The 19,628-nt window shown below is 37.6% G+C and overlaps 1 protein-coding gene across 1 annotated transcript in view; it reads left to right on the forward strand.

Moving 5' to 3' along the window:
• The first annotated feature begins 1,616 nt into the window (after positions 1-1,616).
• Positions 1,617-19,628, forward strand: part of LOC115265846 (mucin-22) — a 140,522-nt gene continuing 122,510 nt past the window's right edge. The window contains exon 1 of the mRNA XM_062847611.1: positions 1,617-1,713. Within this exon, the coding sequence (XP_062703595.1) occupies positions 1,617-1,713 (97 nt within the window). The remainder of the gene's footprint in view (positions 1,714-19,628) is intronic.

Genomic DNA, 19,628 nt, shown 5'->3' on the forward strand with positions numbered 1-19,628 from the left:
TCTTGGATCAAGGCCACTTGGGCTGAACCATTTTGCATAAGTCTGCAAATATTGATTGTTGCTGTTCTTTTATGCTGAAGATTGATGTGAGCTATCCTAACAGTAGCCACTACCCAAACTAGGCAAGATTAAACTCTGTGGAGCGGACCTGGTGTGATGGTTGGAACACTTGACTATCACGCCAAAGACCTGGGATTGAATCCCACTCCCGACAAACCCACAAAATGTGGGTTCTTCCTTCGGAAGGGAAGTAAAGCGTGGGTCCCGAGATGAACTAGCCTAGGGCTAAAAATCTCGTTAACACAGATAAAAAAAAAGATTAAACTCTTCGCAACAACAGCACAACAAAGAACAGCAGCAACAAAACCAGATCGGTATCGATTGGAAAACGTCAAAGGCGAGGATACACAGAATACACTGTGTAAATCGCATAATGCGAAACCATATACATAGGTTAAAACCCAAGTAACAATTTGAATTTTATCAAAGTTTTTTAGCGATTCAAAAATCCTGAACATAAAACCATTGATGCCGACTTGAAAATGCTCTCGAGTTCTTGTATGCCTCAATAAGCCCACGTTCTGGCTAGTTGGCCCAGTCTTATTACGATCTACAGGACTTCGTATGCAAACCGGCTTAAGATTTCGGGTTGTATCATAGTTTTATCAATCTTCTAAATAAAACCATCTTCTGACTTGTCAAATAATTGTTTTGATTATTTTTCACTCTCAATGTTCGATCGTCAGAATAAATTATGCTTGGTTGTTTATCCAGCCATCAATTGGAAAGATGCAGATATGGAATTCAGATTTGTTTTCCTATTTAATACGTGTCTGGAGACATGCCACGGGAAGTTTGTGGTGAATGTGACTGTGATAATGACAAAAACTAAGTGCGCCACACAAACTATGCATAATTTGGAAGTGAAATGCATTTAATTTACTCGGTGGAATTGAGTACAAATAAGGTTTTTTCAACACAGCGGAGTTTAAAAGACATTATGTAATTTTTCTGACAAAATAAAATGACGGAAACGTGTTGTATGGTTTAATTTGATCTTAAGCTGTACGTGAAATCATAAAATTGAGTAATAAGTTTTCTGTATTTACATGAATTATCCCGGCTAGGCGACATATTTTTCTGATAAAACTCTGTGTTCCTGATGATTCCTCCAATAGGGCTAACCCTCCTGAGGTAGTCATAACTGAGCTCATGATAGAACTAGCAGTTTTATCACAGCATTTTTTTGGTTTATGGTACGGCCACGAAATCTTTTGTTGGTTTTATGCATTGCCTGACAGTTTTGTGTATTTGTTTACAAAAAAAATCTCTCCGACAACAACCGCAAATGCAAGTTTTATTGAAATGGTATATAATAAGTGATAAAACCAATTCATGTCTACTTGCAAGTCTTTAATTGAAGATGTTTATAGCAGAAGTTATATGATAGTTTTATGGAACGCCAAAGGTTCAAAGTAAAAGACTACCACATAAAACTAATTTAGAACAACTAGCTTTTTGACATGCTCGTATAAAGCCGCACCATGAATTAGCCAATTAAGACAATCGCTACCGACACTACACAGCTATCTGATCGAGAAAAGAAGTTAATATTGATGATCAACTTCATACAGGCTCGAGCAGCCAACAACGATGAAGCAGCAAAGGTCGGACTGCTAGTGAATGCGGCTAAGCCAAAATACGTGCTGATAGGTGGGACTGAGCGAGATAGGACAAGCCTTGGCAGCAATGTTGCGATAGACGGGGATACTTTCGAGGTGTTAGAAGAATTCGTCTACCTCGGATCCTTGCTAACGGCTGACAAAAACGTGAGCCGTGAAATATGAAGGCGCATCATCAGTGAATGTCGTTCCTACTACGGGCTCCAGAAGAAACTGCGGTCAGAAAAGATTCACCTCCGCACCAAATGTACCATGCACAAGACGCTAAAAAGACCGGCGGTCCTCTACGGATACGAGACATGGACGATGCTCGAGGAGGATCTGCAAGCACTCGGAGTTTGCGAGCGACGCGTGCTAAGGACGATCTTCGGCGGCGTGCAGGAGAACGGTGTGTGGCGGCGAAGGATGAACCACGAGCTCACTGCACTCTACGGTGAACCCAACTTCCTCAAAGTGGCTAAAGCTGGACGGATACGCTGGGCAGGGCATGTTGCAAGAATGCCGGACGACAACCCTTCAATGTTGGTGTTTGCTACCCATCCGGTTGGTACAAGGAGGCGTGAAGCGCAGGGAGCACGATGAGCGGACCAGGTGGAACGTGATCTGGCGAGCGTTGGGTGTGACCAACGTTGGAGAGCTGCAGCTGTTACAAATCGATTCTTTTTATGCACGGGTCTGGTTTTTGCTATAACTCCAGTTTTTAGCCGATTCTCATGAAATTTTATACACAGATCGTACTAATCGTGCCTACACGTGCTACATCGAGTTATAGCAAAAAGCAGGCCCGTGCAAAAAAGAATCGGGTGTATTATGGCGGCAAATTGATGATTCAGTATTATCATGAATTTGATGTTGAGCTAAATAAATGAATGAAATGTCTCGATAATTTCATTCAGAGATTCTCCAATAACCCTTCTAGAAAAGCATCCATAGGCTTCCTTAGAAATTCCTCCATATGTTTTTCCAGAAATCCGAACGATAATTTTTAATGGAAACCAGCCACGGATTTCTTTAGAAACGCTTTCAGGATTTTTTTCTGAAAATCGCAAGTTCAGGATTCCACAAAAAAAAAATTGGTACTGACTCCTTCAGAAATCCTTCTAAAGCTTCCTACCGAAAAAAATCTTCCAGGGCTTCCTTCGGATATTCCCTCAAAAGTTTCTCCAGTAATCTTCCTCAGTGTCAGTTATCCACAGTGCATACGCATTATGCATTATTATCTCATCAATGTTAAAAAGGGTAATCACGATTTTAATATTCACGCATTTAGAAACAAAGATTTTAATGGCTTATAACATTTAAAAAACAGTCTTATTTGCTTAATGTTTGAATTTTTATCAGTGTGCATTCCTTCTGAAACTCTGCCAGGAATGAATATATTGCAAGACATCCTGGTTCAGGCAAGAATTCCTCCAGTGATTTCGGAAGGAGTTTAAACAAAGATTTTTAACTGTCAATTTCTTGATTTTGCTTTGGCTGACCAAGCCATGTGGGAAATTACACTATTGAAAATGCTTTGACATCCATGTGCACAACAGAACATGTGCTCGATGAACAAATTGAGATTTGAAATTATGAAAGAAAATCCACGTACTCCGGTGAGACTCGAACTCACGACTCCCAATTCGCTAGACGGGCGCTTCTATTCCTTCAAGTTACGGAGCCACTCGACTATCTCCGTCGTCGCCAGTAGGCCTAGAACTGAACTCGATTCCACAATTGCACATGGTTATCTTCTTCTCACAATCCAATCCAAAGATTTTTTCATTTTCTCATAAATTTATCTGCCATTTCTTTTTTTTTTATTCTTAATCACTTAACCTAATTTACAGCTCTATTGTCCACTGGGGCACTACGTGAGCAATTTCAATTGACAGCTGCACTTACATTTTGTACAGCGCCTAGACTCTTATTCTACTTTATCGAACTGGTTGCCTTTCTGCTGCTTTCACTTTTTCTACTTTATACCTAGTAGAATGATGAGCACAAGGATTATGATGAATGGCCGTTGTTCCTTTCCAGTCCTATTGGGGGTCCATTATGAGTAGCAGTTCGCCGACGTCCAGGTATCCGGGTACGTTTGAGCCATGGGGCTCAGAAGAGGGTCAGTGTCAGTTGCTCTCGGGGGAAAAGCAACTGACGAAAAATTGCAAGTGCCGGGGCTGGGAATCAAACCCATGACCATCCGCATATGAAGCGAACGTGTGACCAACTACGCCACGGGCCCCGGCAATGCCATTTCTTGTAGTTCCTAATAGAATTTCCTAGGAATTTCTACAGGAATTCCTTTGGATACATCTCGAGTTTTTTCATGGATTTATCTAGAAGGATTATCTAGACGTTTCTCCGAGTATTTCTACAGAAATTTCTTAAAAAACATACGCCCATAGTTTGCTCCAGGATTACTTTAAGAAGATTTTCTTAAAGTTCTTAGGAGTTGTATCAAATGATTTCTCCAGTAATTCTTTTGGAATTTCGTCTTAGCAAGGGCTTAGTTGAAACGTATGTCAAATTGGACTACAAGGCACTTTCAGGGGAACAGTTTTTCACTGTAAAGCGTGGTACAGATGTTCCGGATTAGAAGAAATCGATTTTTTACCGGAAGGAATGTCTCCAGAAACTTATTCTGCCACTCATCTGAAAACACAAAGGCCCTACATTATTTTGGTCGGATTTGGCTGCCTGCCACTATGCGCGTGACACCTTTGACTGGTATGAAGAAAACAATGTTCAATTTGTTGAAAAGGCAATGAATCCTCTAAGTTGCCCGCAAATAAGGCCTGTTGAGAAATAGTTAACTTTGATGAAATGGAAACTACGGAAATAGGATAAATGAGCAGAGGAGGTCACCAAATTCAAGAAAAACTGGGTCAACCCAAGCAAAACTTATGAAGAACACCAAGAAGAAAGAGCAAGAGGTGGCAAGATCCACGCAAAAATAAATATACAATGATGTCATGGGTTTTTCTGATGGTCAATAAACAATGTACAGTGACCCCACACCGATGAATCACCCACAGTTTATGAATCAGCTGACATTAAATAATAAAATCAGAAGGAAACTTGTCACAAAACGTCTAGAAAGTAATTTTGTTAGACAAATCCTTCTGCATATCGAACATCACAACAGTTGTTACAACGCGGAATCCGATTTTGTTTCCGAAATCAACGAACATTGTCGACATGATTTTTATGCTGTCATTATTGTTTACATTTTTTTAGTCGTTCTTGCAAGACGTATTACTAATGTCAATAAAAAAACTGACAATTTGGACGTTTCTGTACAGCGTTTTGGGGATAAATCGAGCAGTAACCTACTGTAACATGTTCAATAGGCCGTCCCTTATTTTGCAAAAATTGGAAATGTTATAAGTTCGTTAGTGGAAAATGATCGTTTTAGCTAAGAAATGATCGTGTCAAAATTTGAAGTCCGTATCTCAAGGCTAAGTGGTCCCTCAAGGGGCCTAAAGTTGTCAAAAATTGTATGGAACCAAAAAAACATGAAATTTTTTTTCGATAAAAAAATACGCTATTCTACTAAAACCGGTGATTTTAAAACCCTAAAGGGCCAAAAAAATGCTTAGATTTGCGATAACTCTACTCGTTTTTGAGTTATTGAACAAAATAAGGTAAATTTCCTTCGGAATCTAAAAAAATGGTCAAAAATGCTGATTTTTCAGTTGTTTTTTGTCAATATCTTGGAAACGAGTAGAGATATCGCAAATCTAAGCACATTTTTGGCCCTATAGGGTCCTAAAATTACCGGTTTTAGTAGAATAATATATTTTTAAGTTGAAAAAAATTTCATGTTTTTTTGGTCCCATACAATTTTTGACAACTTTAGGCCCCTTGAGGGACCACTTAGCCTTGAGATACGGACTTCAAATTTTGACACGATCATTTTTTAGCTAAAACGATCATTTTCCACTAACGAACTTATAACAACAATTTATGAATCAGATAAAATTCGGCTGAAATTTTGCAGTTTTTAAATATGTTTCACCAACTTTTCATTTTTTTTTTTGAAAAAAATGCTCAGCAACTTATAGAACCTGGATGACCTTCGACAGATTCGATGCCAATTTGTATGTTGTTATCGCTGCTGGACGCTTGATGAAGGGCGCATCAGGAACGATGATTAATCTAAAGGACATGATTTTGTACATTTTCGGGCTACGCTGATCAAAATATGTTTGATGAGATAGTACAAAACAGAATTTGAAAACATGTTGGTGGCAAGGATGCTTTCACTTACCTGACAATAATTCATTTGTCTATAACTCAGTTCAGAAGCTTGTTACTACAATGCCACTTGAAGGGTAGTGTTTTTTCTACAATTATCACCAAGGACACCATGTTCTAACTCCCACATTAACGGCGTGAGAGCACTAGTATTACCTACTCAATCAAATCGTAAAATTAAATCTTTTAGTAACAGTAGGTGGTGGGTGCCCCACCTGTTCCGGTGGTAAAAGTCCACCAAACAGGTAACCCCATTCCAAGGTGTCAGGCGACCCGTGCTGAGGGATGAATGGCTGAGGGAGTTTAAAATATGCTCGATCTTTAACGGAGCCCATAGCGTTGGTAGATCGCCTTTTTGGGTTGCGTTGCGGTGAAAGATCTACCAAACCGAACTCTAGTCCTAACTGCTTCCAACTAGTGGAACAGCATTACTTAGTAATCAAAGGAAAACACTTTGGTCCTTATTACATTTTACACCTTGTTGAAAGTGATAGGTCTTGGTTTTAGGTGTGGCCGAGATAGACCTTGAAACAGGGACAAATGGATTAGTATTCCTAATCTTTTATTCGGTGTTCACTAGTTTGAAACAGTAAGGACTAGGGTTCCGATGCATGGTCAATATCGGTATCATTTCTTGACTTTATCGTTAGGGGATCCGATTTTGACTGAAAAAAGAAGCGTGTTCAAAGCGGAACCTATCAATCAGAATCCTCCCTTGCGATCAAGTTGAAAATGACTACTGTAATAAAACCGAAAACTTTATAACTTCTCAATGGTGATAAAGTAATACGACATGCACTATACAAATGGCACGGGATATACCACAATAGATCAAATATTGGTCGCAGTGGTTTATGTTCCGAACAGAGAAAAAAACAGTAGGTGGTACTTACACTTTTGCGCCGTAAATATAAGAGTTAGAATATGACATCCTTGGTGATAATTGTAGAAAAAAACACTACTTCACAAATTTGCCGAACATCACATAGTAGTACCAGGATTCTGAACTGAGTTATAGACAAATGAATTTAATACGAATTATTTGATTACCAGGTGAGTGAAAGCATCCTTAGTTGGTTGCCTAAGCTAGGGTCTAAAGGAGATTTTCGATGAAATCATCCTCTTTTTCATGTGAACCTTATGTGACACTACATAGAGGTGATGATTGATAACACCACAAGAGAATAGCAAACAACGATGAAAAACGTCTCTGGACCCCGATACTCAATAATTGACTATTAATAGTCTTTAAACTTCTCCGATACCAGTTTTGCGATACCTTTTAGCGCATATAAAGTATTCAGGCCCATGCTAATTGAATGTGTGAATACCATGTTGAAGTTTTATTTAGTAGACACACCTGCCTGAAATCAATTCAGATTTTTGGCAGATGTCTATTATGTGTTTTGAGATGATGGTTCTACAGCCATTGAGGCGTATAGTGACATGAGCTTTACGAGATTTGCCAAACAATCGATGATTCATAAATAGTGTCTCACCTGATTCATATGTGTGGGCAAGTATATATAGTTGATTAATAAACTGTGGTTTTCGACATTGTTCTAGAAAGTCAAAATTTTAACATTTTTCATTACATTCAACCAGCAAACTGTTCATGAAATCAAACTTTGGACATAATCCTATTATTTGGTTTTGACTACATTGAAATATATGATGTATTTTGTTCTGTATTATTATTTTTATGATGCAAAACTCTTAAATGATTCATACGTGTGGGGTAGACCGGCCCACATTTGTATGGTGAGAAAAAAAAGTTGTCGAAATTCACGGGGCACCCTCCAGAATCGTGCCTTTGGATGAGAAGAACAGTCTGTGAAAATTTCAGCTCAATCGGTTAAAAACTAAGCTGGTGCAAATGAGTTGAAGGTTTGTATGGGATTTACAGTCCAAATATATGGGAAATAGAGTGACCTCCAGTCCCTCATTGATAACGTCGGTATGGCTCAGAATTGAAAAAATAGTAGTTGATATCCTAAGGAACAACTTTGTGGAGGACCATATCATGATAAAACATAATTTAATTGCGGTTTTAGCTTACAAAAGCAGGATGAGGACATCTGCCCCCGTTTACTCTTGGTTGTTATAGCGTTATAGCTGCTATTTTCTCAATTCTAAGATAAATCTAACTTGTCAATCCAGCGTGCTGGATGGGAGACTGGAGGTCATCTAATTTCCCATATATTTGGACTGTAAATCCCATATAAACCTTCAACTCTTTTGCGCCAGCTCAGTTTTTAATCGATTGAGCTGAAATTTTCACAGGCGGTTTTTCTCACCTAAAGGCACGATTCTGGAGGGTGCCCCGTGGAGTTTTTCGACATTTTTTTATTTGGGCCAGTCTGGGGTCAGTGTAATTGAATTTAATTTACAAAATAAATAAAACATTTTCAAATACAGCAATTTTTAGGTGTACTCATAATTGACGATACAGTCCTTAGGAGTTGATTGGAAGAGGCTAGTGATCACAATGGGATAAGAACTACTCATCTTAACCATATGCCTACTTGTACACATGTGATAATAAATAACCACTTTATTCGTGCACATTTATTGGTTGAGTCGTTATATGTATGAATATGTTTCACCTTTGGATAATATATGATAGTTATGTAACTCTATCTAATATCATTGTATAATTTATTTTTTAGGCTTCTGTAAGAAACGTTTTACCGAACCACCCAAATGTGGCATAACATGTATTGAAAATTTTCTGTCGCGTATATTCTCAAAAACCATTATTAATACATTTTCCAATTAACAACTCTGACCATAACACAAAGCAGCATTAACCCCATCAAGAGACACCACTTCATTACGTTACTCACTCAAAGTGCGGGTTCCTTTAGGACTACCAAGTCACGCCAACACCAGCCTGTTAACAATCAATCTCTAAAAGCTTACCCAAACACAGCCCAACCGAAAGGAGAACAAAAACTACAGTCCCCATTCGGCTAACAAGTACCTACCATTAGGCTGTTAAGAGCTACGACTGTTTTCGCAATGATTTGGGGTACCGAGTTGTCAAAGTGATACCGTACTTTATTGGCACCATTAGCTCGCACCTTAAGTATGGTGGCCCGGTTCGTGTAAGTAAGAATCAAGCGCTTTTTCGGTCCACCAGCCAGCGCCAGCACCCGATTGACGCAACCGCACAGCCAACGAACGGTTGCAGAAGGAAATAATTAAAGGTCATAAACTAGGGGGTTCGTTTGAAACAAAAGCAAGACGGACAACGGACCCTGCGCCCCTTGGATTGGTGGACCAGCAGCGCGGTCAACCGGAATCTGAGTTATTGATTTGCATTCCACAGTGTTGTAAGACAGCAGCCTCGGAGGCAGGGTTGAACCTTATGTTGGGTCTATAGACTGAGGGCATGCATGGTTCTTGAAGCTTCAACCCATTTAATACAGCCCTAAGACTCCCCCATCAAAAGAATGCTGTAGTCGAGCGTTGTTCACCTACCGTCCGTCGTCATAGTCGATAGCAACTTGTTGGAATCTGTGTTAATTTGAGCTCTCAGGTGATAAGACTGACTGTCCAGCGACTCGCTGGAGTGACTCATGCTCAAAGCTCAATCTGGCAAGCGGCGCGGCGTGTGCTGCCGGCGCTAATGTTGCTAAAATCACCGCGCGCACGTGATGCATGCCAGCCGTAAATTTGTGCCACTGCCAACAGCCGTTGAGCTTTTTAGTTTCGTTTAACTTGTAGCGCGGCTTGTGTGCGGACTTGGAAGCGTAAGCAACCCAATAAATCAATAAATTAAAACACCATGCTACTCCGCTCTCCGCCGTTGCAAACTATCTGTAAATGTCTCTGCGGTAGGAAGCTGAACGAGGTATTAGATGCAACAAAATATGGCTCAAGAAAAATATTGAAATGATAACAAATTGTGTTTTTTCGTTTTGATTCACCAGTCATTTTTATTAGAAGTTTCTCCCTTCATGAATGCTAATGATATATAATGAATGCAACCTAATTAGTATATATTTTTAGAGAAAGTCTATTGCCCTTAACTTCAAATAATCCAATGCATTTTTAAATTCACAAATTCAAACTGTCTGTTTCCATTACAGCAAAAAACATGCAAATTACACCAGACGTAAACAAAATTGACAAATAAATTTCCATTCTTTCTCACTAAATTTTACATCAAACAGTTTGTTGTATGGAATTTTGAACGTAAGCTTCATACTGAGAGAAGTGATGGAAAAGTGTGTGCGATACGACGGAGTCCTTTTGTTACAGGTTATATGATGTAACATGTTTTTACTGTGTATTTAAAAAATTTCCGATTATAAAAATATAACAATATAAATATACACATTGTTAATCACATACAAAGAAAATCAAAAACATTTTAATAGCAACAGACATTTTCTTGTTTCATTGAGAGCTTTCAATTAAAATATGACTCATTAGTGTACATGGCATGAACCACATCCCGTATATTTTTATCCATTATCCTTTCATTTGAAACTTATCCAGATATAAGCATAAAGCATTAGAATTAAAGATATTATTAGACATCATACACACTCAAAAAAATTTCGTGGGCTTAGCTTTTCGCGCACAGCCGACTATTCAGCAAACTCACAAAGTTATATCTCAGTATAAATGACGTTTGTTAGCTGATTCTCAGCAAAACAGTTGCCGAATCTCAGTAATGAACTGTCAAAGTTGCTGAGATCTCGGTATTGTTGTTGTTTGCCGAGCACTCGGCTGTGCAGATCTCGGCAAAAGCTTGAGAAAATGCTAGGATCTCGGTATTCCAGATTAAGTGTGTAGTTGCTACTCCTTAGTGACTGCTTTAATAATTCTGTGGAAGATATCTCCAGAAAACTATCTAAGAATTCTTTTAGAAGCCATGCGAGGATATCTTCAGAAATTCATCCAAAAATCCTCGAGGTGTTTGTTCAGAAATTCCTCCAGCGATTCTTTTTCAAAATCTTCTAGAGAATTTGATAATTTTTAAGAAATTCTACCAGGAACTTTGGAGATTTCTCTGAAAAATCCTTCAGAAATCAATCGATCACTGAAGTCTACTTTGATGGTGTACCCCGCCTTAAAACAGAAGCACCACCGTATGTGGACAAAAAAAAAACAAGGCTACGGTGACAATGCTATCTGTTCATTTCATAGAGCCGTATAAGTTATTTTAATGATCCATTCTTCCACTGTTTCTTATTTTCATTTAGAATTTTCTCCAAACTTTTCCGATAATTACCCCACCCTAGACATTAATTTTGAAACTTTTTTATTACAATTTATAAAATTTAAAAAAAATTGAAATAATATTATTTTTTACCTTTTGGAAAGTCTAGAACTTTCGTTAGAGCACTCTCCAGACAATTCTCTAAGAATTCCTCTAGACTAGCTTCCATGATTTATTTTAAAATTCCTCAAAGATGTTTGCAGGAACCCATTCGAAAATTTTTCAGGAAATCATACATTAATTCCTTCAAACATGCATTCAGCTATTCTGTAATAAAATCAAAGGGTACTCTTCAAACATGAATTTAGAAACTCTTGCAGGTATTCTTGTATAGCTTTCCTGAAGATTCCCTTAAATTCCTTATAAGATTTCCACATAAATTTGTCCAAGGATTCCGTTCAAGTCCTAGGAAGTTTACTATGGATTTCTTCCAAAATTAATCGATGGATTTTTTAGGAAACCACTCCAGGAAATCATTATTATAATCTTCATAGGTTTCGTTCGGAAACTCTTTTGGCGTTTTTGTTTTTTTTTTGTATTCATTTTCCAGGGATTTTTTAAGAAATAAGTCCAGGGCTTCCTTTAGATATTCTCTCTCAAATTTCTCCAAAAAATTTGTAGACTTACATGTTTTCCTTCTGCAGCCCAACAAGGATTTATTTTAAATATTATCCTAGGTGATAATTCAAAATATGATAGGAAATTTCTCCAGGGATTCCTTTACACTTTTCTACAGTGATTACTTCAATCATTCTTTTGATGGTTCTTTCATCAATACATCCGGTGGTTTCACTAGAAATTGTTTAGACATTCCTTCAAAAACTCATTCAGGTATTTCTTCTACCAGAGATATGTTCAGGAATTGCTATAGAAATTCCATTGAAAATACATGAAAAATACTTTTAATGGTTCAGGCAGGACTTCCTCAAGAAATTCCAGCAGAAGTTCTGAATTTCATCTATGTATGTCCTTACATATTTATCCGGGTTTCCTCTTAGAATAACTTCAATAAATTTTACAGGCGCTTATCTATGCGTTTCTCCAAGTATTCAAAAAAAAATATTTTTTTCAGAAAATCGTCTATGGATATTTTCAGGTATACTTTCTTCCAAGAATGTTATTGAAAGATTTCTTCTGGAATTTCCCTTGAAATTTCCCAATTTGTTTTCTCAGAATCTTCACGAAGGGGTTCCCGAGAAGTTTCTTTAGGTTTTTTTCAATAAGTTTTTAATAAATTTCTCTTGGCATTCCTTCAAAAATATCCATAGGGATTCTTCAGATGTTTCTCCAGAGATTCATTCAGTTTTTTTAAAGATATTCCTAGTGGAATTCCTTCTGAAATTCCTTTGAGGAGATATTTTAATCTTTAAATTTCTTCAAAATTTTCGGGATTTCTTCAGCAAGGTATTTTTTAGGTTTTTCCATGGATTTTTTCAGAAATTCTCCCAAAAACTTCCTTTCGAGCCCTACGAGGGTTGTTTCGGGAATTATTCCCAGCGGTTCAATAAGAATTCTTTGATAATTTCTTCAGTGATTTCTGCATAAAAGCCTACGGATTTTTTTTATTGCTCCTGCGGTTTCATCAGAAATATGTCTTAAGAAATTCCTTAGGAATATGTGGACAGAAATTCGTGGAGCGATTTCTGAAGTTATCTTTGAAATAGTTCCTGGATAATTGCCATGATAATATCTGGGAGAATAGCTGAAGAAACGCCTTAAGCGCGAGCGGGACGGTCGGGGAAATATCCGCCATTGCTCTGTTGTTACTGAGATGGTAATCCCAGATTCTACTTCATATTTCATAACAAAAACCTATACACAATAATGCTCACTTGCAGTGCATATGCTGATTGTTTTTCAGCATCTTCAGTGCGATAGAATTCGAGATTACCATCTTCAAAATCGCGAGGCAAATGGTTAGAAAGAGAGGCAAGATAAAAATAACATAGCATCTCGTTTCACCTTAAGATATCTGCAAGTAATTCCAACAAAAAAAAATATTGAGAAATTTCTGGGAAAAATCCATAGAGGAATTTAGGAATATATCTTGAAAAATGAATATATTCTTGAAAAATATTTGCAGAAATCACAGACAAAGATACAGTTCGGATTCTTGAAATAATCCATCAATACATTTTTGAGGATCCCTATAGTCACAGCAATAAAGGTGTTATTTTATTCAGAATTGGAAATTTACTTGACTCCTTAGGCATAGATCACCTTCGTGCCTGCTACATGATATACGCATGCGAAATGGTGAATGTCCGAGAACGAGCTCTCAGTTAATAACAGTGGAAATGCTCTTTAGAACACTTGACTGAAAATCCCATTTGGGACGTTACCCCAAGAAGAAGTATAAGAAGAAAACAAGCAGAAGAAGAGTTTTTGAGAAATCCCTGGAGGGTTCCCTGAAGGAATCCTTGGAAGAACTCCTAAACATACCTTTACAGGGTTTCTCAGAAAAAATCTTATGCAGTTTCTGAAGGGATTCGCACACAAAAATCCTCAAACTACTTACTACCTTTAGAAGTTTCTGAAGAACCACTGTATAAATTAAAAATAAAAAACTTATGAAAGAATCTTTGAAATAATATCTTGAAGATCTGGAGATCCCTTTGCAAGTATTCATAGGTTGTTTTCATTCTTTGGAAAATACTATGGTATGGATTCTGAAGTAATTTCTGCTGGAATAGCAAGAAAAATCTTTGGGGAAAAATCTGAAATAATTCTAGAAGTTTTGAGTAAATGCCAAACAATGCTTCAAGAAATAGGGTCTGGGACCATTTGGGCAGGAGCACCTATTTTGGGCACTTGTTGCTATAACTCAGTCAATTTTAAACCGATTGACTTGAATTTTGAAACATGGCAAGATACTGTGCCTATCTGATCGTGTCTCAAAAATCAAGCCATTCGGTTCAAAATTGACTGAGTTTTAGCAGCAAGTGCCCAAAATAGGTGCTCCTGCCCAAATGGTTCCAGACCCTATCTAAAGGAAATGCTGGAGAAGTCTGTGGAGGAGCTTTCAGAAAATCTCTCAATAAATGGAGGAAGTCTTTGGAGAAATTGAAATTGTCTGAACAAATATCTATGGATTTTTAAAGAAAAACCTAAGAAGAATTTACGAAAGAATCTCCGAACCTTCATAATGGTAAATCTTAATGGTATTGTTACTTCTGAAAAAGCGTTAAAAGGAATTCCTGGAGTAATTCCTAGAAAAATCCCTTAAGAAATTTCTAGAAAAACTTCCAGAGAAACCTCGAAGTAAACTCCTAAAAGACTGACAACATTTCTTGAGGAAATGCTTCAGTAAAGAATACATGCATAAGCTTATGTAGCAAGGCTGAGAAGAAATTCGTATGGAATCCCGAAAAGTATCTCTGGAATTTCAGAGGATACCCGTGGATCAGTTTCAAGATCAATCTGGGATGCATTCTGAAAGGATGCATTAAAAGGAATCTTTAGCTGAATTCTAGTTAAAATCATTCTAAGAAACCCTGCAATAATCTTCTTTCTGTAAACATTTCAGAAAAACATCTGATAAATTTTGAATCGCAAAAGAAATTTCTGGCGGAATTCGGAGGTAATCCTGAAGAGTTTTCTAGAAATTCTGGATCAACTCATAAAAAGAATTTCATCAAGATTATCCCTTTGTGGCTGAAACTTGACCTGCCTCTTTGAGCACTTTCACAATTAGTAATTGAAGGGCTTCCTTTGTCTGACATTGATGAGCTCATTTCATGCTATTATTTTATTGTGAAAGTTTGAAATTATGTTATCCTCCCACGTCACAAAACAATGAGATAGCATGTCTTACTACGACACGCTTTGACAGTCATCTCTGTAATCAACAGTGTACAGCCACTAGAATACAGTTTCAATGAAAGATACAATTCCTCCTAATAGGAATGATAAGGGCCGTTTCTTTCCACATTGATTAGGAGCACATAATCACTCGACACAAGGATGGATATTTATTGATGAACTCGTTTTATATTATAATAGTTTATATAATGTACGATATTATATGAAACCAAACCATATTTTTGTGTATTTGCCCAACAAACATTGAAAAGATTTATCACGTCAAGTGTAAGCACAAGTTCCCCACATCCAAGTCCCTTAATGTAAATCTATATATATAAAAATGAGTTTGAAGTTCCTTTGAGGCAACAAAACTCACGAACGGGTATACCAATCAGCATGACTCTTGCACGGTTCGATTCGTATTCATGATGGCTGTGTTTATATGCATAAAAAGTTACGAAAATCAACTTAAATGAAGAGAAATTGTGAAACTACCGAAATTTGCAGGAATTGGGAATAAAATCAACACGATCGCAACAAAACCGATCTAGAGTGCCGTGCTGCAATGAACCCAACAGTTGTCAAACCGCCACAACCAAAAATGGCAACACAACGTTTGCCGGGACAGCTAGTAATAAATAAATTTCTTTCATTTTAACGTTCACAAAATAAGTTGAATGGTTCATCATCTTTGGTGTCGACATGTGTAATATTTTAGTCCAAACGAAAACAAGCGTATGCTAAAGATGAATCCAAATCATGACATGTGACTTTCCCCTCTTCCTACTAACTTGAACTCTCTCTTGTGACAGACGTGCAGTAGCAGAGGTGATATCGGTCTCTAGTAAGCAACGCATGTTATACTAACATTCCATCCCTTGCTCAATGGCCGTGAGGATGTGCAGGCGCCCTTATAGACTTGATAAAGCTCACGAAGGTACATATTGAGAACGATGAGCTACTCCCAAGCTTCACATGTTGGTTCCTTGTACAATTTGATTTGATTGTTCTGGTCAATCACGGAGTAACAACTGCGCATTGAACGGTCACCCATGGTCATGCTGAAGCTCATTGCGAGGCAAGTTTAAAAATGTTTCTGATCGACATGGAAATCGAACTCGCCGTCTGCGGATTGGCAAGTCAAAGCCTTATTTACAAGACTAACAAGAGAACCCGATTTTTTATGATTGTAATTCACATAAAATCTAACAGTTTCAATCCTGTGATTCCGAAGAATCGTATAAATTTATATGAACAAATGTTCGTTTGTTTCATATCACTGCACAGTGGGCCAGGACCCAGATTTACGAGGAAAGATGAATTCAGGGTACTCAAATGATGTTTAGACAAATATGGTCTTCTACAAAGTTATTCTTTCCAATGTACATGAAAATTAGGGTGGTCCATTTTTTCAAAGAAATTAGAAATCTAACTCTTTTATTTTCAAGAATATTTATATACATTCTTCGGCAAAGTTGTAGATCAATCAAATTTGAGCAAGTTTGTTGAAGACTATTTTTCTGAAATAGCTTGGAGTGGTTCAAGAAAACCCAATTTTCTGGCTTGTTATAAAACATACTAGAAGGTTTTATTTCTGTAACTCAAGAAAAAGAAACAGGGCATTTTACCATTTTCTCTAGAAAATCATATCATATCTTTTGAACGGAACAATGCAGCTACATTCTCCGCACTGGAAAATGTGCGTTTTTGAAAGCTCCAAAAGTAGTGCTTTGACGACTTCGATGAGAAAATTGAAACAAAAAATATAGAGCGGTGAAACGATTTGTTCTAGCGCCACCCTATGAAAGCTGAGAGAAAATGCTTCAAGTTTGGGCAAAACAGTTTTTTCGCATTATTTTATAAGTCTCATTTAAGTCGTCAAAGGACCACTTATAGATTTTTCAAAAACGCACATTTTGTGTGCGGAGAATGTTGCTACGTTGTTCCGTTTAAAAAATATTGATGATTTTCCAGGAAAAATGGTCATTTTTCAACTATTTTTTTTCTTGAGTTATAATATTAACGCATCCCTAATTTTTTATATGTTTTTCAAAAACATTTCTTTTTTGAATGCTGGAAAAAGATATTTTTATCTTTGGCCCAACCCTTAGAAACGCCTTTTGAATGAACTATGATTTTTTTTTTAAGAAAAAACGCTTCTAAGTATTGCAACTTAAAGAGACCTAACAATCGTCTCCGCGCACGAAAGGATGCGTTTTCCAATGCTCTATAAAAGTTGGCAACTTTGATGGGAAACTAAAACTGTAAAAGTACAGCCTGAAAACCGTTTTTTCCTGAACCACCCTACGCTAATTCAGAAAAATATCTCTAGATCGGTCAATTTCAAAGCTACATAAAAACTGTTTTCAGAAAACTTGCACAAAATTGAGAGATGTACAACTTTTCCGAAGAATGTATATAGATATACTTAAAAAAGTTTAGTTTCCTTTTCTTTGAAAATATGAACCACCCCAATTTTCATCTACAAGCAGTCCTTATTATTAGGAACAACTTTTTAGATGACCATATTTGTCTGTTGCACTGAAAAAAAAATCATCCAATTATGTTATCTGCCTTTGCTCGGGAACCTACTTTACACTTTGTCCCGATAGGTATACCCCAACCCCAGGCCAATGAGGTGCAAAAACCGCAAGATTTGTTGCCTCAAGCCCTCAACAATGTTCGACCACAAAGGTGCCAATTACACAGACAAAAAAAAACTGTCCTAATAAAAATAAATAGTTCCACACTCAGCCCGGGCACGAGTTTGTGATTAGACAGTGAAATACCCCGGTCTCATAGGCTAAGTTCCCTTCCAGCTTATATGAAGGTCTGAATAACTAGAATACTATTAACAGCGATATGGACGGCGGCTATCGGCAGCGGATTGGCACTTTGTGCGCATAAGTGTACACTGGAATCTTTCGATGCAAAGTTTTTTAGTCTTTCATTAAATGTATTTATGGTATTAACTGAATTCAGTATGGTTGTAGTCCAATCTAAGAATTGATTTTTCTATTTTGTGAAAGAGAACTTACTGACTTTCTAAGTATACTCCATAAGATGCCCTCATAAGATGTCGATTGAGCTAACTGTAATTCCTCTCCCCGAACATCTTACGATTTTCGTCATAAAAAGAGGATCCAGTGTACTGGGTCTATGTCCCATTGGCGAGCGCGTGACCCAGCCAGTCGCACTCATTTGGCACTTTTCCTATGCCCTAGTCAGTGCAAACGAGTGGGTGGAGGTGCCTGGTCAGCAGCACAATCGGATATATTTTACGCTGCTTAAGTATTTAGGGACAGGTTTCGCGGTCTGTCTTTTTTATTAGCTTATTATGTTATCTGGCTGCCGCGCCGCGGCTCTATGGCTGCGGCTGCAACGCAGTGATCAACAACAACAACGACGAACGCGACGGTTCGACGGGTGCGCCGTAAGGAAGCAAATGGTGTGATTTGGTCACTGTAAGGTATCTATTAGGAGGGACCTCTCTTGCGGCTGCGACTGCGGCGGCGTCGATACAAGCTAGGACCTGCGCGCGCAGATTGTGTGATTAGTGGTGAAGGTGCCCGCAATGGGTGCCCACTGGTCGCCACTTTATAGGATTGAACAAACAAGCCGTTAACATGGGCCCTAGACATCTATACAGGCCGGGAAAGCCGGACTGATTTCACTGTGGGGACTACCCGGACCCGGGGTGTTGGTAATTGGGAACGGATCGAACAAATTAGGTACCGAAAGTGGCAATGATAAATTGAGTTCGAAAGGTTTAATGGGTTACTTTCGCGATTCGGATTTGGTACAAAGTGTCCGCCGCGGTTTTATGCACCGGCTGATACATTCAGGTGTGCTGGGACGGGTTAATTGGTCACTACTTTCACTATCTATTCAGTGATTAAAGTTGGATCGACACCAAAGGAAACATACACATTACTGAGAAAAATCGTGAACCAAATCCTCAACGATAGGTTTGTTGCGTCCTCTCAATAAATACTTATTTCTTCTTCTTACAAAATCCCCGGAGAAATTTTTATTTGATCATAGCAATACTCTAGAAGAGGAACTCCTGAAGGAATTTCCGGAGAATTTCCAAAAACAAAAAAAAACGACAAATTTGGAAACCGAGTACGTTGAATAAAAATTGATCGTTTACCTTTTTAAAACAATGTTGACAGTTGTTTAACTGAATATGAGTAATAATCTATTACCAAAAAGTGTAGAATCAGTTCTAAGTTAAAATACACATAAATAAAAACAAAAAAAAAATAAAATCTATTACCGAAACTTACAGAATAATAAGAAGTAAGCATACGTGAAAAAGTATTTAAACACTGAAAGAGTTTCAGAAAGTATTTCTGGAATAATGTTTGAAGAAAAAACAAAACATGGGGAAATTCCTAAACAGCTCCTGGACAAATATCTGAAAGAATATTCAAAGAAAATGTTGAATGTGGTTGTGAGTGTGAGTAAATATAAATAAGTTTGTGGCGAAACCTCTGAAGATTTGTTTTGGAGAATTATTGTTTAAAAAAGACAGAAGCAATGTTCCAACTATTTTTCATCGTAGAAAATTCTTAAAAAAAAACTCCAGATAAGACTCCAAAACTTCCAATCAGAGCTCCTCCTCCTAAATATAAGAAAACTGCAAATGACATGCGCCCGACCGG

Source organism: Aedes albopictus, chromosome 2 (genome assembly GCF_035046485.1).
Source record: "Aedes albopictus strain Foshan chromosome 2, AalbF5, whole genome shotgun sequence".
Classification (NCBI taxonomy): domain Eukaryota; kingdom Metazoa; phylum Arthropoda; class Insecta; order Diptera; family Culicidae; genus Aedes; species Aedes albopictus.